We start from the raw sequence: 24,036 nt of genomic DNA, 5'->3' as shown, positions 1-24,036 counted from the left end.
TTCCAGAGGCTTCTGGCCATACGTGTCCATCCCTTTCTATGAATTAAGGCATTCCACTCGGTAGGAATGGCATGTTAATCCAGCGAAATATTTTTTGAGTCACCCAAACACTGACATGGTCAAATAACTGAAATAGTTTGACTGTGCACAACTAATCCTAATTACAAAGTTCTGGACTGAGCATTTCATTTTATCTATATAAAATGCTCAATCCAGGACTTTGTAATTAGGATTAGTCGTGCACGGTCAAACTATTTCAGTTATACATTCATGGCTCTCCAAGTTCTTTCATAGGATTTGAAACGGCAAACATCAGAAGAAGCACGCACACACGCATGCACACGCACACACTGGATAGTCAAACTATACAGTCGTGCCCTGCTTAACGATTGCCCCACATTACGACGAATCTGCTTTACGACAATCTTTTTGCGATCGCAAAATGATGGTCTAAATGGGGGAATTTCGCTTAGTGATGATCGGTTCCCTGCTTCGGGAACCAATTTTCGCTTTACGACGATCAAAAACAGCTGATTGTTGGGTTTTCAAAATGGCCGCCGGGTGCTTAAAATGGCTCCCTGCTGTGCTTAGGGACGGATTCCTCGCTATACAGGCAGTGAAAATGGCTGCCGTATGGATGATCTTTGCTGGACGGTGAGTTTTTACCTCATTAGAACACATTGAAGGGTTTCAATGCATTTCAATGGGGGTTTTAATTTCACTTTACAATGTTTTCGCTTAACGGCGATTTTCCTGGAACAGATTATCATCGTTAAGCGAGTCACCACTGTATAGTCAAACTAGTGGGCTGCTCCTTGGTGAACCTTGGAGACTGGCTACACTTCTTTCTAATGCCCTTTGTGTCGTTCCATTTTTTATTGTTAGCTGCCCAGAGTAGACTTCAATCTAGATGGGCAGGGTATAAACCAAATAAATAAATAAACACACACACACACAGTCCGACAGTGGAATCGTTCTCCAAGCTTTAACAGCTTGGCAAAATCTGCCAGAACTTGGGTTTCTTTGGCCTAGCCCAGGAATAACTGCCCATGCCACAGTGAGGCGGCAGAGTAAGACTTTTGAAGGAATAAGCAATTACTGTATTTCAGTTAAATGAAGCACAGGACAAGCACGGACAGAATCCTGTTGGCCATTTATGTTGGTGTCCATGGCCTTTGGCAAGCTGCCGCAGCAGCAAATGACTAATCGTTAGAGAAGAGTAATGAGGTGTTCACCCGGGAATGGAACTAGGACCTAGTAACAGAGTGATTCCCACATCTCTTATGACATGGAAGGCACTTCATCAGGTCCTACAGAAATCACTCCAGGACCAAAATGAAATTGATCCTGATCTTCTGATCATGGAGAAGCACTCTAAGGGGCATTATAGTATTGCTGTGGTTCTCTCAGTTTCGGAGAACGTGCTGTCTTAGAGGTCCAGAGAGGTGAGAGGCTCTCTGGCTCCGGTGTTTTAAAGTGTTCATTTCTGTGGTTGAAATGTCTTGTGGGAAAACGAAAGAAAGAAGGTTCGGAATCGTGTAGGCAATGAACAGGATCAGTAGAGGGCACTCCGGCATCATTATCTGAGTGTTTATCATCACAAGCAGGCCATGACACAAAGGGAATTAGAAAGAACGTTTTTTTCATGCTAAAGGCAGGATAACAAGCAGTAGTCCTTGGACTGGGTTTTGTCATTGCGCCCAAATGGCCTCCCCCAAATTCTCCACCCTGTAGGCAAGGGGTGTCATTTCAACAGGAGAAGGAGGAGTTCTCCAGCAGTTTGCCTGAGCTGAGGTTCAATGTATGGTTACACCACAGATGTCTTGTTTTTCATCAAAGGATTTCTTAATTTTTCACAGGCACTGCCAGTTGGGCAGCCTGGCCATTCTGCTTTCTTCACAGTGCCTTTTACTGCGACTTGTTCTAGGGCTTTGTGGTAGGGATGGTGTGGTGGGCCACCAAAATGGTGCAGACAGTTTGGAAGCAATTCCGAAAAAGTAGCCTTCGATTTTTAGGGAGGAAGAAGAAGAAAACTTCTCAGAATATTTTTCAGATAAATACCTTCTGAGAGATTTTAGCTCAGCACCTTCAGACATTGTTCAGGGCGCAGCAGTACCTTTCTCAGGTCTTGTAAATGGGGTGGGTTTTTCTGTTTCTTCTCTTGGTTGGCTATAGATCCGTTGACTGTAAGGCTGTTGTATAACTTAACATTTGAGGAACAATGATGGCATCACTGGTGGGAATTTTTTTGATAATTAACGATTTCCTCTTCTGTTCCATGGCTTGTTTGACTCTCAAGTAGTCCAGTTTATGGTATGGAAGCTGCCAGATGGAAGGAGGAGGTCTTTAATAACTGCAGGTTACAACCACTGTTGGATTTTACCAGCAGAAAGAGATTTTGGGTAATTGGAGACCTGTTCCTCCCATCCTGTGGCTTCCATACCATGAAATAAGTAACTCGTGAGCTGAAAAAGCCACAGGACAAAAGAAGGAAGTCATGTTAAAAAAAAATCTCCTACTGGTGATGTCATCGTTCTTTAGCAAGCACAATTTATGCAACAGAATTTTGGCCATTTTGTCTCTGCTGAAGATGCTTATAATACAGCATTTTCCCTGGCATCCCTCAGCAGAGGTAAGAGAAGATAGTTCTTTATTAGGCTAGTTCTGTGCCATAATTCCGCGCCTCTCTCCAATTTCCTACAGTTCTGTTTCCCCAAGTAACAAACTTCAGTTTTTCTGCCTCGTTCTCAAGCCCTTTAGACTTTGGTCTCATTATATTTTTGGAATCAATAGAAAACTGTGAGGTGGCTGAGGCTTTTTATCAGTCTGTAACTTTCTTCTCTGCTCACCCTTCTATGATCTCTTTCTCTGGGTTTTAATGACGCTCAGGCAGCTAGGCAGGCTGCCACCAAGATCATTCATTGACTGAAATCTTGTTGCACAGTTACGCAGGTCCTTTTAGAAGCTAATTGCTATAAGTTAAGAAGTACAGTGGTGCCTCGCATTACGACATTAATTTGTTCCAGCGAAATCACTGTAAAACGAAAAAGTAATGCGATTTTAAAAAGCCCATAGAAACACATTAAAACCCAATTAATGTGTTCCTAGGGGCTTGAAACTCACTGTCCAGTGAAGATCCTCCATAGCGCGGCCATTTTCGCTGCCTGTGCAGCGAGGAATCCGTGCCAGAAAAGAGCGGGCGGCCATTTTATTTACCCATTTTGAAACTGCCAATCAGCTGGCCGAAAATCATCGCTTTGTGATGATCGGTTGCGAAGCAGGGAACCGATCATCGCAAAGCGAAATTCCCCCATAGGGAACATCATTTTGCAATCACTTTTGCACTTGCAAAAACATCGACGTCTAGCGATTTCATCGTCAAACGGAGTGCCCGTTAAGCGAGGCACCACTGTATCTAGAGAATTATCTGTCACAGGCAGAGTTGCGTGACTCGGTGGGCAATAGGTAATGTCTACAGAGATTTCTTAACAGTAATATGCTTCCCAAAGTAATGCTTTTTGTGTAACTGCTTACCAGGATTTGAACTATTGAGTGGGGGGGAGAGATGTGTACCCACTCTTGACCATCTTATAAATACGATAAACACAAGAATTCTGAAGTTAAGCTATAAAGTGTTCTTCAAAATCCTTCCTCTTTAAAATAATTTTCCTCCCGGCCTCTTTCCCTATGTATGACATTAAATGGCAGAATGATTGAAATTCTCATAAGAGCAATATTGTGACCAACACTCTTGCCTGCAGGGTAGATTCCTGTCTGAAATAGTTTTGTTTCCAGATGTAATGCAAGTTTATTCTTTAAGAAAAGGGAAGGTTGTTAATGACATTTTGAAAGGTCATTCATTCATGAGGGTCACCTTAACTCCAAAGTGATCTGATTGCATCTAATAACATTGTAGGACATTTTGGTTCACTACGTTTGTAAAAAGGTTACGTGCAAAGTGGGTATAAAACAGTGGGAAACAAGACTTGTGGTTGCAGGTATACTAATTTAGGTATACCCTAAAATGCAACAAAAAGCCATGAAATTAAAAGACACCTGCTTCTTGGGAGGAAAATGATGACAAACCTAGACAGCATCTTAAAAAGCAGAGACATTGCCTTGCCGACAAAAGTCTGCATAGTCAAAGCTATGATTTTTCCAGTAGCGATGTATGGAAGCAAGAGCTGGACCATAAAGAAGGCCGACTGCCGAAGAATTGATGCTTTTGAATTGTGGTGCTGGAGGAGACTCTTGAAAGTCCCCTGGATTGCAAAGTGAACAAATCTATCCGTTCTGAAGGAAATCAACCTGAGTGTTCACTGGAAGGACAGATCCTAAAGCTGAGGCTCTAATACAGTGGTGCCTCGCTTAGCAATGTTAATCGGTGCAGCAAAAATCATCGCTGAGCGATTTTTAAAAGCCCAAAGGAATGCATTGAAACCCCTTCAATGTGTTCCTATGGGCAAAAAACTTACCTTTAAGCGAAAATCCTCCATACGGTGGCCATTTTCGCTGCCCAGTATGTGAGGAATCCTCCCCAAAACACAGTGGGCGGCCATGTTTTCTACCCGGCAGCCATTTTGGAACTGCCAATCAGCTGTTGGGAAAACATCGCTATGCGAAAATCGGTAAGTGAAACAGCTTACCGATCATCGCAAAGCGATTTTTCCCATTTAAAACATCGCAATGCGATCGCAAAAAACAAATCACTATGCGATTTCGTCGTTAACCGGGGCGCTCGTTAAGTGAGGCACCACTGTACTTTGGCCATCTCATGAGAAGAGAAAACTCCCTGGAAAAGACCCTGATGTTGGGAAAGTGTGAGGGCAAGAAGAGTAGGGGACGACAGAGGACAAGATGGTTGGACAGTGTCTGCGAAGCAACCAACATGAATTTGACCCAACTCTGGGAGGCAGTGGAAGACAGGAGGGCCTGGCGTGCTCTGGTCCATGGGGTCACGAAGAGTCGGACACAACGACTAAACAACAACAACAAAATGCAATATGACATCCTATGGAAAAGTTTAAAATTTTGCTTTGTCTCCCTGCCCTTGCTTGTTCAGAATATTGCTGTTTCGTCATCCATTCACCCAAGAACACGCCTGAAAACCTTGGGTCGTTTGGTCTTTGAGTACTTTTTATACAGAGAATCTTTTGTAGGCTGTGCTGGGTTCCTCAAGCACAGGACGAGGGAACTTTTAGCCTCTCGGGTGTTTGGAGCTTCCGTTCTCAGACGGCGATTGTGGGTGTTGTCATTGAAAACATGGAGGAGGTGGGGGGAGCCAAAGATTTTGCAGCCTTGTGGCAGCAGCTACCAGCTAGTAGCCTTTCATGGAGTCATCGTCAGCCAAGGATGACTTGATAGCAGTTAATAGCAGCAGCAGCAGCAGCAGCAGAAACTTTATGTGATACCTCAACCAGCTGAGAGCTAAGCCCTTGAATTCCTCCTTATGTTTGCCCTTATTCTGCAAACAGGGAAGAAAGCTCATTTTGGTGAACTACAAACCTGAGCAAAAGAGAGCCTTCGACTGGCATAGCTTTCGCTTTGCTTCTACCCAACTATTTGGCCACCTTTTAAAACATATTACTTCCTAGGTCCTCACTCTTGGACCCATTTTGTTTCCTGTCTTGCTCCCATGCAAACCCCCTGCTTTTGTTTGCTCTCATGGAGACACACACATACACACACCCTGTCGCAAGTAGTGTTGCTATCTAGTGCATGCTTTGTGCTGAACGGATGTCAGGGTCCCCATATCTTTGACTGCTCTTGTTTACAAGTTGTTTCTGATTGACGGCGATTCTGAGACATCCTCTGTGTTTGCTGTGGATTTCAAGCTTCACTGTACCTCTTCCTATGTGACCCTAAATAATCGCAAAAAGAAATGTCAGGCCATCTCTACCCAAAAGAGTGATTGTCTGAGAATTTGCAGTAAACTTTCAGCATTCTTCTGTGTATGTGTGTATGCATACACACACAGGAAATTTAAAGCTTTCCAGAGCCCTTCCACAAGAAAATCACCCACTCCCTTTATGCAGGCATGCATGCATCTGCTTTGAGTCATAGAATTCGGCTCTGACATTTTTTTTGACACAGCTAGCAGATGGCAATCAAGCAATGGTGGGTGATCTCCAGAAGCAATGTTCTCTTAGGGCAATTTCATAAACAGCTTTTATCCAGGTTCATCCAATATATCTCTAGTTGATACGAAACCTGAACCCAGGTTTATGTTTATCTAATTTTTCAGACTTGAGTCCCGTCCTCCTCCAAGTAGAACAGGGATATTTATGTATATACATCTGTTTATGCCACTTTATTCTTTCAGCAACCTCATGAATAGGTTAGCCTAAGGTGACTCTCCCTGTGGTGGTCAGGATTTTCCATTCACCACCGAGGCCCAGGTTCCCTCCCTAGATGAGGTGTGCTTTTCTTCCTCTTCTTCCCATCACCTACTACCAGTTATCAGCAATAAGAGCAACACACCCAGTCAGTGGAGTCTCAGACTCAGAACCTCAGGGCTCTGGAGTCGAGCCCCTTCTTCCGTGTATTTGTTGTGGTCACGAGGCAATCCTTTTCATGCGTTCCAGCCCGCAGCTTCCTTTTAGAGGATGGCCCTTTGCTTTTCTCCACCTGATACAAGTACCCCAGTTCTGCAGATAGGTGAGAAAAGTTCCTTTGTGGACTACAACTCCCAGAATCCACCTGCTGTTGCGACCATTGGTTATGCTGACATGGTGGCCCAAAAGGGTCTGAGTCTGTATGTAACGCCATGCTACTTCTCCTTCTTTGTCTCTAGTTTGTAATTGCACCTGGCTGTTTCTCTTCCTGTCTCCCACTTCCATTCATTTGCATCTTGGACTGATCCTTTATTTCTGAGAATATCCATTGCCATCAGATGCTTTGGGAGGGGCAGAAGACGGAGTATGCAGGGAAGAGTTTGCCAGAGTATAAGGGGTATTTACACCATCGCCCATCTGCAGCTCTATAATGCAACAAGATATTGGCCTATAATATTTACCTTAAATCACGGAGAACAGTCTGCTGTGTTGTGCTTTTCACTGTATCGGCTGCTGAATAAAATAACCATGTTCTGTCCGCGTTGGTGTAGGTCTCAAAGACGTACAGTGAAATTGAAGAGTTTTATCAGAAACTGGTCACACGTTACCCTCAAACCGCTCTGCCGCCACTGCCGAGGAAAGTGATGTTTGTGTCGGAATCCGAAATTCGGGAACGAAGAGCTGCCTTCAATAAGATCATGAGATCCATTTCAAAGGAACCAGGCCTAGCAACAAGCCCCGAATTACTGGAATTCCTAGGTAATCCCCAAAATGTGTTCAGTGCAGTGGCTATGAATACCTTGGAGAGATTTTGCAAAATGAATTGTCTTCCTTCCACTGTTTTTAAAGGCCAGATCTCTGCTGTCGTGATCTCTTGAAATAATAAATCTTAGAACTGCAGAGCTGGAAGGGGAGCCGATGGGATCATCCAGTCCAGCCCCTGTCAAGGAGGCCCAGTGGGGGGATCGAACTCTTCCGTAGAAATTTTTGGGAAGTTGCCAGATGCAGCTGCTGTCAGTGTTCAGCTGTCCCAGGTTTTCCCAATTTTTTTTTCTTTTTCTTCCTGTACCCACCTTTTTTTCTTGCTAGGGGAAAATCTGTTAAGGGGAAAAGAAAGAAGAGGTGCCCCCCGTGCCTTGTGGTTCAGAGCAGGAGGAGTTCTCTTCCTGGAAGCAGCCGAGCTAAGAGGCCCACTGATTTCTCCGTCTTACACATCTGGAGATATAATTCCCAGCTCTGTATGCTGTATTCTCAGAAACGAGAGTTAAAAGGTGTAGGGAAATCACAATCACTTTGAATGCCCATTCTCTACGCATGATTTTACAGGCACCAGGTCCACCTGTGTCACTGATGTCAAAAGTAAAAACCTTCCTGATGAGGAAGAAGATAAGGACGATGAATTCGTAATAGGACCCTTTTTATGTGAAGATGTTACCGTGGGAGAAGAAGAAGTAGCAGCAGAAGAAAAAGAATCAGAGGAGGAGGAGGAGGAAGAAGAAGAAGATGATCCACTTGGTGTTCTCAAGTACGTCCCTTTGATTTGATTACTAAATACACTAAGCAGCCATTCTCAGTGTTTTGGGGGTTTTTTTGGCCATGGCCCTACACACAATATGAAAGAAATGTAGGCTGGATAGGGTTGTATAAGTTGCATAAGAAACCTTTATAAGGTGGTGTGTGAAGAACTGTTTCCAGTCCGTGGCCCCCTTCCAATGCGCCAAGGCCCTGAGGGGGCCATACAGCCCCTGCTCAGAATGGCTGCACTAAGGTGTTTATAGTGCATTCAATACTAATTCAGTCCTGATTTATTCTGTACACAAAAGTGTTTTAGAAGTCTAGGAAGCCAGGTTGATGCTTCTTAAACAGGACATGCAGGGCAATGGAAAGGGAAGAGTCATCTCTGCATGGCAATCAGGAGCATAACATTTGCGTACAGAAGGTCCCCTCTCTTGTCCTCAAGACTGTCAATGAAGAGACCATCAATTGAAGGGTTGAGAGAAGTCTGACAGTCTTGGAGTGCCAATCAAAGAAGACATTTCTGGGCGAGTTTAGATAACAATTAGGTGATATATGAAAACATCAGGACCAGTCATTGAAAAAATGTGGTCACACTCTCAGTATGTTTAAGCCCCATTGATTTAAATGCAAGAGCAGAACATGGAAACAATGGGAAGTAATTTTTGTTTGGATTCTGTCTTAATTTTCTGACCACAAACTCTTTGTTTTTTTTTCCTGTGCATTGAAATTGACAAAAAGATCTTTTTAAGTTGAAAACATGCATCCAGCATTAAATTTTTTTTTTTAAAAAAAAGCTGGTCTGGCTGAGAGGCCTTGTTGCATGGCTTCATGGCAAAGCATTACAGAAAGCAGGAGGTACTAATTTTATTGAAACAATAAAGAAACGGTAGCTTGCATTTCTGGTTTGCTAACAAGAGACCATAGAAATAATGCTTCCTAGGACTGATTTCTCTATGTTGTAGAGTCTAAAAGCATTATTTATGTCTTCAGTTTCAAATTAGTCATTCTGTTGTGATGAAATGTCTTCTGGCATTAAGCGATTGGGTATCCAAATGCTGTGGCTAGGAACTGGGTGGTGCTGTAAGGCAGAGGTAGGAAACAACTTGGCCACGAAGTGTTTTGGCCGGCAACTCCTTTCCTCCCTTCTCTTCTTGACACTATATATCCCAAGGGTAAGAGACTGTGGGAATAGGAGTCGTAAAACATCAGGAGGTTCAGAGCTTCCATCCCACCTCAACGCAGTGGACAGAAACAGGTAAAATACTTAAATCAGTAGAACAAAAAGAAAAAAAGGGGGGGGGAAAGCCACGTGTTTCTTGTAACCCTTATTAGACTTCTAAAATACAGTAGGAACCCCTTATCCACAGGATTCACCTATCCATAGTCTAAAAACAATTAAAACTATTAAAATTAAAAATCCAGAAGAAAAACTATTTTCATATGTATTAACAGAATTGGCCGCTAGAGGGAGCCAGAGACTGCTATGAATACTTGTTAGTGAATAATACATAGGATGGCGTCTGGTCCCCTATAGTGCCAAGTTCTAGTAATGTTTTTGATAGTTATTATTATTTTTCCTGGTTCTTTTCCTGGTTCTTTTCCTTTAACCATTATATAAAGGGGGGGGGCTTGGAACAAATCCCCAGTAGATATGGGGACCCTACTGTATCAAAAACAGCTGCCCTTTTGAGTCTTGCGATAGTCTTCATCAGACTCTACTTTGCAGAGTGGCAGGGGGTGGCGGTAGGTGGGACAAGGGAACAGAAAATCTATCCTGGCTAGAGATCGAAGTTTCAGGATCCATAATTAATTTTCAGTGGAGTCGTCGTGTTGAACTTTTAGAAGTCTAGACCAAGTTCAGAATATAATTTCTGTTTTCTTGTCCCTGGGATAAGCCAGCAGCAGGAGAGAGATCTGAATCAGAACCAGGATGCTAGGCAACAGTTGAATTCCATCCCACATCTTCTTTTTTTTCTTAAAGCAAATGGTCCCCCACCTCGGTAGTTAGGCGTTATGGAGACAAAATATAGGGCAAAATCCTGTTGCATAACTTTGCATCGCGTAACTAATTCAGATCAAGTCCTGCTGTCTGGATCAGGACCACTGACCGTGATCGGCAAAAGAGAGCCCAGGAGAGCCTCAGAATCTAAAATGGAGGTGGACTGGAAATTTCCAGTTACTTTAAATTAAACGCTTCCAGTGTCTGATTCTGGTTCTGCCATTCAGAGTTATGCCAACAGGATTTTGCCCATAGGATAATTTTGCTCGCTCATGCAACTTCAGCCATTTGTGTCGTATATTACCATATCAGCATCAGGGAAAGGAATTAACCTTCCCTTCCCGAGCTCTGTAGCACCTGCTCAAAGTCTTGCATCCCTCGGCATGGCTTAGAAAAAACGATGTCAGCAGACTTGATTGGAGATCCTCCACGTAATGTAGCTTTAGCCTTAAGTTGTTGCCTTTATCCTAAAATGGTCACTGGTGTCTTCTGGACATTGTTCATTTAACTTCCTATATGGGTCAACATGGGAAATGTTCTCCTTGGCCACTTAAAATCCAGAATGTCTGGGCTTCAGAGAACCCGTAAGCAAAACAAGCTAGATCATCATTTATACCAAGAGACCGGATAAAGCACAGTGTTTCTGTGAAATGGCCCATGCCTGGAAGAGACTGACCTTTTTTGGGTAGGAAAATGGCCATTTCGCTTGAGCAGCATGCTTTCCTGGATATTTGACTAATGATAAGTATGTATAAGTTGTGTGTGTGTGTGTCTTTTTTTTTTTAAGGCCATTGCCAAAACAAACACTAGGTTTCTTTCAGGTTCTGGTGAAATGGTATTCTTGCAAGTATTTTGGCCAGGATTCATAAGAGACCTTTATTCCCCCAGGAGCAAAATGCCCCATCCCAAGGCAGCCTCTGCTTTCTTGTCTTGCTCAGCAGGATACTCTTAAAGCTTGCCTGAACTTTGCAACAAACGGCCATGAATAAAGTGAAAGAAAACAGGAATTGGGGGAAATCAAACCATGCTGGTCACATACAAGCCCACATGTGTATCTAAAGGACTATTTCGGTCCTCTTCCTTTTAAGAATTCCCATGTTCTTCTTTATGAGGAAGTGAGGGTCTCTGCTTAACCCATATAATATATTTAAAATGACAATACTGTAAAAAGGGTAAAGGTAAAGGTTCCCCTTGACATTTTTAGTCCAGTCGTGTCCAACTCTAGGGGGCGGCGCTCATCCCGCTTTTCAAGCCATAGCGCAGTGGTTCTTAACCTTTGTTACTCGGATGCTTTTGAACTGCAACTCCCAAAAACCCCAGTCAGGACAGCTGGTGGTGAAGGCTTCTGGGAGTTGCAGTCCAAAACTCCTGAGTAACCCAAGGTTAAGAACCAGTGCCATAGAGCCAGCGCCCGTCCGAAGACAGTTTCCGTTGTCATGTGGCCAGCGTGACTAGGGAGTGCCATTTTACCTTCCCACCGAGGTGGCACCTATTTATCTACTCGCATTTACATGCTTTTGAACTGCTAGGTTGGCGAGGAGCTGGGACAAAGTGTCGGGAGCTCACTCTGTTGCGTGGATTCGATCTTACGACTGCTGGTCTTCTGACAATACTGTACTGTATTAGGTTGCAATTCCCTGTAGTGTTTCAGAGGATTTCCAGTGAATGAGTTGCTGCGTGTCATAGGCTATTGCAACCTGGTTTTAGTTTTGATTTTTATTCATGGTTTCAAAGAATGGAAATGAATTATTTCAGTTTTCAGTATTTTATTTCTGCCTCTTAAAGGCCCAGTGATGGTGACTGTTTCCATTCTGTGTGGGAGTGCATGTGCGTGCATGTTCCTTCGGCCCTCGAAAAATCTATCTCAGCAGCCTGATTCTTCCAAGGCCACAGCCCGGTACCAGCCCACGGCCTGGAGGTTGAGGACCCGTGTATCAAAGGATATTGACCTATAGCTGTTCTTTGCTGCTCTGAGGAGATTAGGAAATATGTACTATAAAGCTAAAACTAAAATAGTTCACCAGAATTCTTGAGAGTTGTAATCTGTGATCTCTTTAGACCCATGGTTCTCAAACTAGGGTCCCCAGATGTTCTTGGACTACAACTCCCGGAAATCCTGGCCAGGACAGCAAGTGGTGAAGACTTTTGGGAATTGCAGTCCAAGAACACCTGAGTGACCCAAGGTTCGGAACCACCGCTTTAGACATACAGTTAGCCATTGACCTTATACAAAGTCATGTTTCTGGAGTTCTGAAGAGGGGGACGACAGGGGTTCTGCTATTTTTGTTTCTGCTCCAAAGGTAGAATTCAGCCTCATCTGAATACCTACTTTTCATGCTTTTATTGCTGTTTTCAGCTACACACATGAGATTTTGCAACCAGGCCTATAAATAAATCCACAAAAGTTACAAATTCAACAAAAGTATTATGCAGGCATCTGTGCCTACGCCATTTACTCTTGGGGCATAGGCTACCTATTCCGCCCCCCCCCTTAAAAAAAAAGTTCACAAAATGCTGCCTTCTTTAATCTCCTGGATGGAAATCTTGTCACAGGTCACTAGGCAAGTGTTTATTCATAAGACATGACAAACATTCAGGTTTCAAGCAGGCTGTTAATTATATAGGTAAAAGATAACAACTGGATGGTAAGATTTTTTTGTTTGTAGTTTCCCAGTTTGTTCTGCCTTGCTATATTTGTCTTTGAAGCAGACTGAGGATTTTTGTTTGTTTGATTGATTTTTTAAATAAGCTTTTTTCCTGAACCTACCCTGCCTTTATGTCTTTAAACTTCTCCTCCTCCTCCTCCTCCTCCTTGCTCCTGTTTCCATGAGGGAGAGTGAGTCTTGCTCCCTTCTAATTTGCACATGACAGTCCTCCTGCCCCCAAGCATAAGAAGCTTTTTAAGTGCAAGGGTTGCATTGCTTCCAGCTCACGTGGGGGAGGGGGGAAGGGATTCCATCAGCAGGAGGAGCTTGGGCAGAGCTAAAGCGCATGCACATGCAGCCATGATTTTATGTGCACATATGCACACATTTCTATGCACACAAACCTCGCCAGTTGGGTTGGCAAAGTAGAGCGTCCTCCCTCTGCTTTGCCAGTCTGATTGAATTCTGTAATTGCAATCATCATCATGATCTTAGAACTGCAGAGCTGGAAGGGGCCCTATGGATCTTTAGTGATGGAACTCTCCTTCACCAGCCTTACACAGCTATATTATAGTGGCAAAGCAGCTTAAGGTGCAGTCAGATTGCACTGGGAAGCATCATCCTAATAGGAGCAATCTCCCTTAAAGTGACCCTTCCAGCGACTGGGGAATCGCTCCAGCCTAGCCCCACATAGTAGAAGACCTATGGCTGGACCACAAAACTCTACCTTGGGCGTGGATTGGGGTCAGGCTCAAGTGCATCTCCATGTATATCGTGTGATCACTGGGAAATAGATCACATCAGACCTCTCCACAGGTGGTCCAGATTACAATCTATTTGCCTGTGTGATCCACTGTCACTCTTCACGGCTGTGTCCTCTTTTTCATTTTGGTTAGGGTTGAGGAAGGAAGGCAGCCTCGAGGCCCCAGTAGAGCTACTTTTCCATAACTTTTCAGGCAGAAGGAACCTCAGGGGATTCAGCCCGAGGGCCAGAAGGTTTTTGTGTAAAAGCATAACGAGTACGTAATTCTTCCATTGATCTGGTTCCCAATGTTGACTCTCTGTTGCTTTTTCCATGGCGAGTGCTTGCTTTTATGTGTCAATGCTGTCCTTGAAGATTTTATCCATTTCATTAATCTGTAAGCTAAGAAGGCCAGAGAGGCAGAAACATTCAGAAGGAGAAATAAATACATGGCTGCTTTTGTTTGGCAGATACTGTCTATAAGAAAAAGGGAACGTCTCCACTGTATTGATGCCTTCGGCCTCTGTGGCCACCTGTTGCGCGTTGCTAGTCCTGCCCAAGTACACAGCTGCAGAGCCTCTGGGGGTTTTGCGCTTGACAATTGTTGAGTTACAAGCTAAGGCAGAAAGTGTGCTTGGCTATCAACAAGTGCTGAGTGGGGCAAATGTTTATCCAATTTCCTCTTCCAGCTGTCTGTCAAAACTTTCAATTTTTAGACAGCGGTTTATGACTTACTTGTTTCTCTCTCTCTTTTTTAAAGCTGTGTGAAAGCTGTATGATTGTTGTTGTTGTGTGGTGAAACTGATTTTTACCAAGACATATCACTTGGCAAAGCAGTATAATTTTATAAGGCAGGCATGTGATGTTAATAATAAAATTATATTGTGAAATTAATTTTTACTAACGCATATTACTGGGGGGTGGTTTGGCTGGGTGTGGGTGTATCATGTGCTATTAGATCAAAACTGACTTATACTGACTAATAGGGCTTTCGACTGTGGGGTCTCGACTTACGAACGGCTCGACATACGAACGTTTTGACTTACGAACCGCTCTCATGGGAATATATGGACTCGACTTACGAACTTAGATTCGAGTTACGAACTCTTTTTTTTCCTTTTTTTAAAAGCTAAGTCATCTTAGGTTAAAAGGAAAAAAGAAAAAATATCCCCCTCTAGTGGCAGAAGGCGGAATAGCAGCTTCCCATTAGTTTCTATGGACGAAAAGAGCAGATACGGATTAAATGGTTTTCAATGCATTCCTATGGGAAATGCAGATTCGACTTAAGAACTTTTCGACCTGAGAACTGCCTTCCAATACGGATTAAGTTCATAAGTCAAGACCCCACTGTAAGTGAGATTTTTAAGGAGTGGTTTTACCAATTCCATTTACCCCAGTGAGTTTCCATGGCTGAGTGGGGATTCGAACCCAGATCTCCTGAGTCCTCGTCTTTCATTCTGTCCACTGCACCACACCGGGTATAACTGTTTGCTGTAGCAGCATCATATCATCATTGTTATCACCATCATCAAACTTTTGAAAGTCATTTTTATCAAGACATATACTCTTTTTAATAGAGATATCCACAGGTGGCCCATTCCCTTTGCAATTAATATGAATTATTTAAGAATCTTTTTAGATAATTGTGAGATAGTTCTCTGGTCAATAAGTTTGACCAGCTTCCGAAAAGGCCTATAGACCTTTTTAAACTCTGGGAAAAATCAGAAGCCTATGTTTGTCACTTTGGTATTTATCACTAAAAGGGTTAATTCCAGTGTGAACCAAATAAATATTTTCCACCTTGTACACTTACCTTTATTTTTCTGAGTACCCTTTATTTTTTTTGTCCCATGCAAAGTAGGTAAAGTGAATGTCCAGAAAAATCTCTACTTTTTTGTTCTCAGTCTATTGAATATCCAAAACGTTACTATAAAAACTTATGATGTTTTAGAAATATAACTATGAAATTTTAATAAAATGTTTCAAAGTGAAGTAACAAGAACTTAACACACCTAATGAAGTGTTTCAAAATGAAATAATAGGAGCTTAACTAAAGTATTACAGAACCAATAACACAAGTGTTACAAAAGTGTAGTAACTAGGTTAAAAAAACTCAAACAAAATTAATTCACATCTGCTTAAGTATCTTAATTACTAACGCATAAGTGGTTACAAAATCACATTGAATATAATTCTGTAAGATTGTTCACCTTTCCCTCCAGCTGTCAACAGTTTTGTTTTACTAGGATGGTAAATTATGGTTCTTAATAATAATATTTCAGTGGGAATCCCTGTTGCCTTTGCTAGGCTAGCAAAGTAGGGTCTCCATCAATAGGTAACCTCATGAGGCACATGACTGCCAGAAGCAGAGCAGCAAATGGCACACACCTGTCACCACCTGTGTTAAGGTAGGGCTTGATGCCAGCAAAGTTAGTTGGGCACATGAGGCAGAAATTCCTATAATCAGCTCTTCCTAATGGTAAAATTCAAAATCTTCTTCCGCAGGCTGCCCCCTCATTCTGATGTGAAACCTTAGAAAAAGCATGCAAATATCCAAGGCAACCCACTTTTTTCAGGGGATAAACTATTTCTCAGCTGTCACTTACACCGATCATCATATGCCAATAGCCATTTTCAGTTATTTATGTAGCCAAAATGGCGGCCTGACCCCCATCGTCCTCTTGCAGAAGCTGAGAAGAAGACATTTTAAAAAACATTTTTCAGGTGAGGAGAATCAGGAAGATGAGAATCCCCCCCAATGTGGACTGAACAGGCTTCAAGGGCACAGAAACCTGACTGCTGCCATGTTGGGGGTGCATTGGGGGGGGCATGACTGAAACAGGAGAAATTCACACTGCAACCTTTTCCCCCAGAATCCGTTCATCTTGTTTTTTTATTATTGAGTTCCCACATCTATCATATTCAGTTGCCAATGAGAAATTAGTCCAGTAATCCATTCCAGACCTTCAGGGAGATTAGTCATCAGATACAAATTTACAAATATCCAAATGAGGGGAGCGGTACAAAGCCCAGGCACATTTGGTATTGAGAGGTACATGGCAGCTTTTCCTATTTGCTGTCACATCAGCCTTCAAACTTGTGCCTAACCAGAAGACTGTAGAGGAATAGACATCTCTCTCTTTTAAAAAAAAATGTTAAAAAATAAAATGCTGGTCCAGGGCTGGAAAGGACATTTTTGTTACCATCTACATAGTCATTTACGTGCAAACCTCAGAAGAGGCCTTCTCGAAGCAGTCTACAGGTTCACCAATTCAAATATCGCAGTACTCCGCGAGCTGGCTTCCTTTCGCTTTGAATTTGTTTTGTGTTTGTCTTTTGAGACGTGCCCAAGTTCCTGGCAAGGATTCTTTATAGTGACCAATTCAAATCCCTGTTGCCAGGTGGTGGGAGGGACCCTTTGGTACGGCATGACAGTCCTCCTTGCCTTCTTAACGTTGAATGTTCCCGAACGTTAATTTGTAAGAGCTCGAGGCAAGTCAGGAATCCGGTTTCCCAATAAATATTATTTTTTCATGTTGGAGGAAACCGTCGTAGCCTCAGCTCTCCAGCTTTTGTGTGCTGCGTTTATGCAGCTGCAGCATGCTGTTGTTTTGCATTGTATTCAGCATTACCACCACAGTGTGTGAGGCGGATGCGACTCCCATTTGATGGAAACACAAAAACTGAGACTAACAGTTAACTCTTCCTAGGTAACAGTTCTGTCTCTTACTTTATGGCCTGGTCTACAAAAGCAGAAGATGATCTGGCCTAACTCTTTGGGGACTCTACCACTTCAGACTGCAGGTGACAGCAGTAAACGGAAGGGTTGGATATTCCTTCACTGTTTCCTCACTTCCCCCCCCCCCCAAAAAAAGTGACATGTCACACTGAAAATTACACTGTCCAGGATGAGGTTTGTTTTAGATGGCTTTCCTCCAAGTTGGTTTCCTCCAGATGTTTTGAACCACAACTTTGATCAGCCATAGTGAGCATGTCAAATTGACCAGGTATGATGGGACTTGTAATTAAAAAAAAAGAGGGTACCACTTTGAGGAAGGCTGGTCTAATAGAAATCTTTCCCTTGATATCTAACTTTCTCAGTTAATTGGTTTTTCTGTGATGCCAGGTGTGTTTTGGGGTGTGGGTTGGAAACAAGCAGAAGGATAATCTGTGAAGTAATTACTCACCTGCACCCTCTAGTAGCCTAGTCCAGGAACAATTCTATCACATCCTCTGGTTATGTGTACAATATGTCAGGATTAATGCTCACTGGTGTTTAAATCCCTTTAAGTCCACAGCTGTCTTTATTGCCACTTTGCTGCCATTTCCTTCTTCTCTTTTCTCGTTCTATCTAGCGGCAATCATATATTCTATAAACACAGCCCTTTGCAGCGGTGTGTGAAACCAGGTGCTAAGAAGGTTGGGTGGCATTTACTGGAATGGCCTTGAACACAACTTGGGAAAGTGGTGCACACAGCAAGAAAGCAGTCGGTAGGGAACTGCCAGTCCTCCTAAACAGCAGATGGAGTAGTTATCTTTGAGGCTGCAAGTAATTGGAAGTAGGGTGGCTCCTATGTTGGAAAGCTCCCGTACAAACTGGATTGCCCGATCATTAAACAGAATGAGAGAGTTGCTTCTAGTAACAGATGCCGGGGCTTGGCCACAGTGGCTGTCTTACAGCTGTTTCTGTACAGCTGTAGGTGGGCACAACATTGAATTCAAAGTGCCTTTTATCCTAGCTTGAGCATGCCTCATTCTACATGTTGCAAACTAGCTAGCTTTTTTTTGGTTGTCAGGAGGTTAACAGGGCTTCAGCTGTATGTCTGATCACTCAGGCATGGAGTTTTGAAGGAACTGTGTGCCTGGAGGGAAAGTGTTGTAGTAGCAGAAACACTGTATTTCTTTTAATGTTTGACTTGACCCTCAGTTTGATTCCTTCTTTGAGATACCTAGTTTTCTACATGTCGTTTTCTACATGGCATATTGCTGAGGTTTTTCAGGGTGGTAGCGGTGGTCCTGTGTGAGCCCCCCCCCCCCCCGTAATCTGAGGTAGTTTAGCCCAGGTGCAGGTTTATAAAATGATCTTTTAAAAGTGCTATAAAGAGGCACATGCCAATCGAATATAAACCAAAGTTTTTCCTTCTCTCCCTTTGGAAAGCAGCTGGTGGGGCAGATGTAATCTTCTCTTGTCCTGAAAGGCTTTATCATAATAGAATGGCTCAGCTAGTCTATTAGAATTCAAAACGAACATTACCTCATCGATCAGCTCCCAGGCCTCCACCCCCAGGAGCAGGAAATGTTGAATCGCTTGATTCACAGAGCTGTTTTGTTGACAGTAGGAAGCGTCAATGGGGGTGGATTTTACTTGTCTGTGTTTTTTTTCCTGAGCCTTTAATGGGTTTAATTGAATCACTGGTTTATTATTTTGATGATGATGCTTACTTTAAAAAAAAAGGCTTATTCATGGCAGGGAAAGTATATGTAGATTAGCAAGAGTCTGGGCATGAAATGTTAGTACCTGCCTTGTACGGTTAGTATTAGGAAATAATAATCCGAGCAAGTTTGGGTGTTTTATCATTGGGCTGTCTCTGAGTGCAACCTCGTTTTCACGTGCTCTGTCTTCAATGCCCTGCAATGGCCTCAGCAGTCCAGTGAGCAAAAATTACTTTGTACTGATGCGATGTAGGCCAATTTTTTCCTGTTTTTTTTTAAAGCCTAGTAACCAGTGGCAACCAGACAAGTCATTATTTGTAATCCTATTAGCGGGTCACAAATAATGTGGTAACCCTGAAGAGTTTAGGCTCATATATAACATGCTCTTTTGATAAAGGCATCCTGGAAGGCCCCCTTGTCAAAATGGCTTTAAAAAGAAAGTGGGCCACAACCCCTCTCTGGCTATATCATCCCTGGGTCTGCTTTGTGTGGCTGCCTCGTCTTCTGATAATCTCAGTTAAGCAAATGGCATTTCTTGCCAGTTTTGAAGTAATTTTAAAATACAGTATTAACCCCACTTATCATCAAGTTAAGTCAATCTTGACTTATAATGACCTTTTCCATGGATTTTTGGTTACAGAATGCCTAGAAGTGCTTGGCCATTCCCTTCTTCTGGGGGGGGGGCAGCCTGGGATTTGCGCAGCTGGCCCAAGGCCACCCAGGCTGGCTCTACTCGCAACAGGCCCAGTGGGGGAATCAAACTCCCAACCTCTGGCTCTGCAACCAGATGCCTAAACCACCAAACTATCCAGTCATTCATTTAATTGTTCCTTTTCCACACTCGCTTTTTCCAAAGAGGTTGCTATTGAAACCAGGGGTATGCAGCTGTAGCCCTCCAGATATGCTTCAGCTGTGACCCCTATCTTGCCACACCATGGCCTATAGCGGCTATGGGTGGACGGGAACTACATCCCACACCAGTTGTGGGGTGAGCCATACATTTCCCTACCCTTGGCTTAAGCTGATTTTCTTTTCCCCTTCACATGATGGCTTAAATCCCGTTGCCATAACTAAAACACCATGTAAAGCTCACGATGGGTGGCAGTCGCCGCCATATGTTGAAGCTTAAACATGTTCACCTTCTCTCCCAGGAACCTTTGGAAGTGGGGGAATGGGCAAGGAAGTCCTTAATTGCCAAAAATGGCTCCCAGTGGGATGGCCTTCACAGATTCCCAACAATGGAAAGGATCAACCAGGAACCACAGGAGAGAAGTTCAAAATGGTTAATCTCTAAGAGAAAATATCAGTGCTCCTGCTGATGTCATCAGCCTTTTGTGGCATAAGTTATGGCAACACGATTTTAGCCAATATTACTGTGAGCTGGAAGGAACACAATAGGAGAGGAGATTAAAATAAACAGTGGGATTTTCTTTAAAAATAATAATAATGGAAGAACATGCCATGTATGAATGACATGCGTAAATTAGGAGAAAATCTATCTATTTTTAATATCCCTCAGTTCACTGAAATATATGCTCCAGAACTTTTCTCAAGTATTATTTTTGTTTTTAGGGCGAATGCCACAAAATCTGTTTCAAAAAAAAAAATTCTTAGCACTCGCATAGGTTCTGTGAACCCAGCAGGGCTTTGCTTCCAGAATGTCACAACAGCGCACCCGTTGTGACAGAAATTACAGCAGCCCAAGCTTCATTTAATCTGCCAGCAAAAAAGCTTCTTAAAGCAAGCTTACCAGAACCAACTTTTTAAAAAGGAAACGAAAAGAAAGGTATTTCAGGAAAGCTGCAAACTGTGCTAAGAATAAATCAGGAACGGAGTGAATGGTGAGGGCTGAGGGGGCGTCTGTGATTCCCACAGAATGTTGTGTTTTCACAGCTACTTGCTGGTGACGTCAGGCTGGGCCCAGTGGCATTTCTGCTCCATCATTTCCCAGTGCTCTGCTTTCCTGCCCTCCACTTAATCCACATTCCTGGATTTGACAAAGCACTCTCCTCATTTGGAGCAGGACCATCATTCAGCTCTTGCTGACTTCAGAACTTTTTTGTACCCTTTGTGCATTTCTACATTTTCTGCTGCTGACAGATATTTTTATGGTAATGGATTATGGCAGCAGAGATTTGCTAAATACAGCCTTATGGGAAAAGTGTCTCCTTCTTTTGAAATGACCTTAGGGAACCTACGGTGTGGATAATGTCTGTCACAGAGTACTTTCTGAGTGGTAGCTGGAGGAAGGAGGTGGAAGAAGCACCATTACTAGAGACGGGCATGAAATGAGCCTTGAACCAAGAACAAATTGACAAACCTGTCCAGTTTGTGGTTCGTTTCACAATACCATTCAGGGATCCCGTTTTGCTGAAGCAAAATGAAATTCCAAACTGTTTCCCCCCCCCTTTGTTTTCCATTTGCTTCAGCAAACCAGGATTGCCTGCCTGTCTCGTTTCCGCTGCACACCCCCCCCCCCGTGGCTCAGTCTGCCTGCTGCCACCATGGCCCGGGGGCGCCCTCATTCCTGGGTGCCATCCTCTGAGGCAGCATCCCTGGCAGGGAAGCTGGGCCGCTGCCTTTGAGCATGTATGTGCCACCCAGCTGGTCAAGAATTATGCTTGTAGCCAGAATCTTATTAACAGTCGTTGCTAGCGTATACCCATTTCATCAACATTATTTGCATAAGAAGTGAGTCACCATTTAGCAGCTGATTCAGTATGTCTGCTTTAGTTCACTGAGCCGGTGGGATGCAGTGGACAGAGTGCTGGACTAGGAGACCTGAATTCGAATTCCTGTTCAGCCATGGAAACTCACTGGGGAATGGCAACAGTATATCACTCCTTAAATACTTTACATACCTCGTGAAGTCTTATTAGAATTGCCATAAATCGAAAACAGCTTGAGGGTGCCTAACCTCAATACTTTATTTGAGACATGGAGCAGGATTTCGTCCTATATGTTTTTCCTTATGTGAGTCACAAAATATTTGTGAAGTGTTAGCCATAATCTCTCCAGTGCTACAAGTCGAACTGGACTTTCTCCCTCTAGAAAAGTTCACAGTCTGCAAACTCTCAAGGTTTTCGTAACCACTGTTGTTTTTTTCTCCTCTTTGTTAACACTTTAGATCTAAAAAGACCAAGAAGTCCAGACAGTCTCAAGTCCAAAAAGATAAGCCAAAGTTAACCCTTTTTGACGAAGAAGTGGATCCAGGTGAAGGACTATTTGGATCAGCTAAAGATTCTCCATTTGTCAGGAACAAGAGGATATTGGCAGCAAAAGGAAACGGTATTTACCTTCCACTTCTTTATGCATACTCCGTAAATATGTGTAGAAGTGCCACCAAGCATGTAGCATTTATGATGGTCATCATCATTCTTTCACAGATTCTGGTAGTAGTTCTTTATAGCTGCTGTTTGAGGGACAGCTCCTTCTGTTTCTTATTTAGATCAGTTGATTTTAAAAGCAAGAAAATGTGGCAGTCACCTTTACTTCTCTTCTTAAATGCTGTCTATGTGACATTCTACATATATGTAAAATACTACTGTACAAAAATAGAGAATAAAAATGAAGGACTAAAACCAAATCTTGCAAGGAGTAGAGTATTCAGCTGGCCTGCTCTGGCTTTTAAGCCACAGATGATTCAAGAAGGTACATGAGTAAAGGTTCAACATGCTTCTTGCTTGAATGTACTTTGCTATACAGAAGGGACTTTGATGTTGTCACATTTTGCTCTCTCAAAGTCACTTCTTTGTGGCAAAGTACAGTAGTCTGTGCTTGATGCACTGCAGCATAAGTGGAACCACTAGAATCTAATACTGCAGCAATTTTTGCTGCTCCCTGTAGGTGAAGTCTTCATGGAACTGGGTCATATGGTACTAGCACTATAATCAGCATTATTGGATTAATGTGACTACAGGAGCTCCAGATACACAGCCCGCAACTCATTTTGGCCTTTGTTATTCTATGCAGCTGAAAGTTGGCTAAAGCTCTCTGTTCACTTACATAGATCTGAAATTGTTCGAAGATCCAGACCTTGGCGAGAGGGTAACTGTAGGTGACCCACTGCTGTTGCCGTCTGCCTGCGTGAGCCAAGAACTTGCATTAAACTCACGCGTTGAAGAGGACACGGACGAACTCTTGAGGTATTGATCTCATCTCCACTCTGGAGCAGACTCTGGAAAAGTTGCCTTTTTATAATAGAGGCCCCGGAAACCCATCCTGAACACGGCCACTGGCTAGGCTGGATGGGAATTTCTGCGAGTTGTCGCCTGCAAAAGGAACTTTATCATGCCCTGCTCTGAGGTAAAAGCAAAGCTTTTAAAGGCTCATCCCGTATGCAGCAACACACTTAACAGCAAGCCTTCTAAACGGGTTGGGTCATCATTCTGAAATACCTAGTGATGTGAAAAGGTCAGCCAGTTGCTTGAGGCCCTTCTTCTTAATATTTGGGAAGTTCCATCTTCTAAGCCCTTGCTAAAAACTTGTGTTTTGTGTACAGGAAGCCTGATCATTGTCCTTTTAGTTAAACACTTGTTCTGAACGCTGTTGCTTGTTAGGTTTGTCCAGTATGATCAGTAACTTTACCAAAATGCCTGGTGATAAAATCGTTCAGCTTTCCTTATTTGGTGCTCTCCAGCTGTGTTACACGACAACATCTGTCATCCCCAGAGAGCATGCCACCAGTCAGGGAAAGCTAAAAGTTATTCCTTTTTGTCCAAGCAGTCATTTGTATTTAAAAGTCCTAATATAAACAGAATTAAGCATTCAAATGATTGGAGGATGATGTGTATTTTAAGGAGAGATCTATGGCATTCTGCAAAAGTCAGATTTCACTAACTTGTATGTGTGCACATGGATGTCAGAGGCCAAAGTCAGGCTTCCTGTAACTTGCCAAGGCTTTAACAATCTATTCCTAATGGAAAGACAGGAATTCCACTGTGTGAGGTCCCAGGGAAAGCATGAATCTGTGGCTTCTGGTGTTTATACAAAATATATTAACATCAACCTGACATGTCAGAAACACCTACTTCCATGCACTCAGAGGTAGTGTTTGGTTACATCTTGTCCCTCAGGCTTTGGCAGAACATCTGATCATCTTATTTATGTCTGCTGGGCATAACTTGGTTTCACTGGAGTGAAAAA

At 43.0% G+C, this 24,036-nt stretch overlaps 1 protein-coding gene across 2 annotated transcripts in view; it reads left to right on the top strand.

Annotated features, from left to right (window-relative positions):
* Nucleotides 1–24,036, top strand: part of HS1BP3 (HCLS1 binding protein 3) — a 51,424-nt gene that overhangs the window by 7,810 nt on the left and 19,578 nt on the right. For both annotated transcript variants that reach the window (XR_012087833.2, XM_020784279.3), the window contains exons 3-6: nt 7,106–7,313; nt 7,881–8,079; nt 22,019–22,179; nt 22,901–23,036. Coding sequence is in view for 1 of the 2 variants with exons in the window: in XM_020784279.3 (XP_020639938.3) it covers nt 7,106–7,313; nt 7,881–8,079; nt 22,019–22,179; nt 22,901–23,036 (704 nt within the window). In the remaining variant the exon portion in view is untranslated. The remainder of the gene's footprint in view (nt 1–7,105; nt 7,314–7,880; nt 8,080–22,018; nt 22,180–22,900; nt 23,037–24,036) is intronic.

The sequence above is a fragment of the Pogona vitticeps genome, chromosome 1, assembly GCF_051106095.1.
Source record: "Pogona vitticeps strain Pit_001003342236 chromosome 1, PviZW2.1, whole genome shotgun sequence".
NCBI lineage: Eukaryota > Metazoa > Chordata > Lepidosauria > Squamata > Agamidae > Pogona > Pogona vitticeps.
Note: the sequence above shows the minus strand (reverse complement) of the source record. Positions and strands in the feature narration are given on the sequence as shown.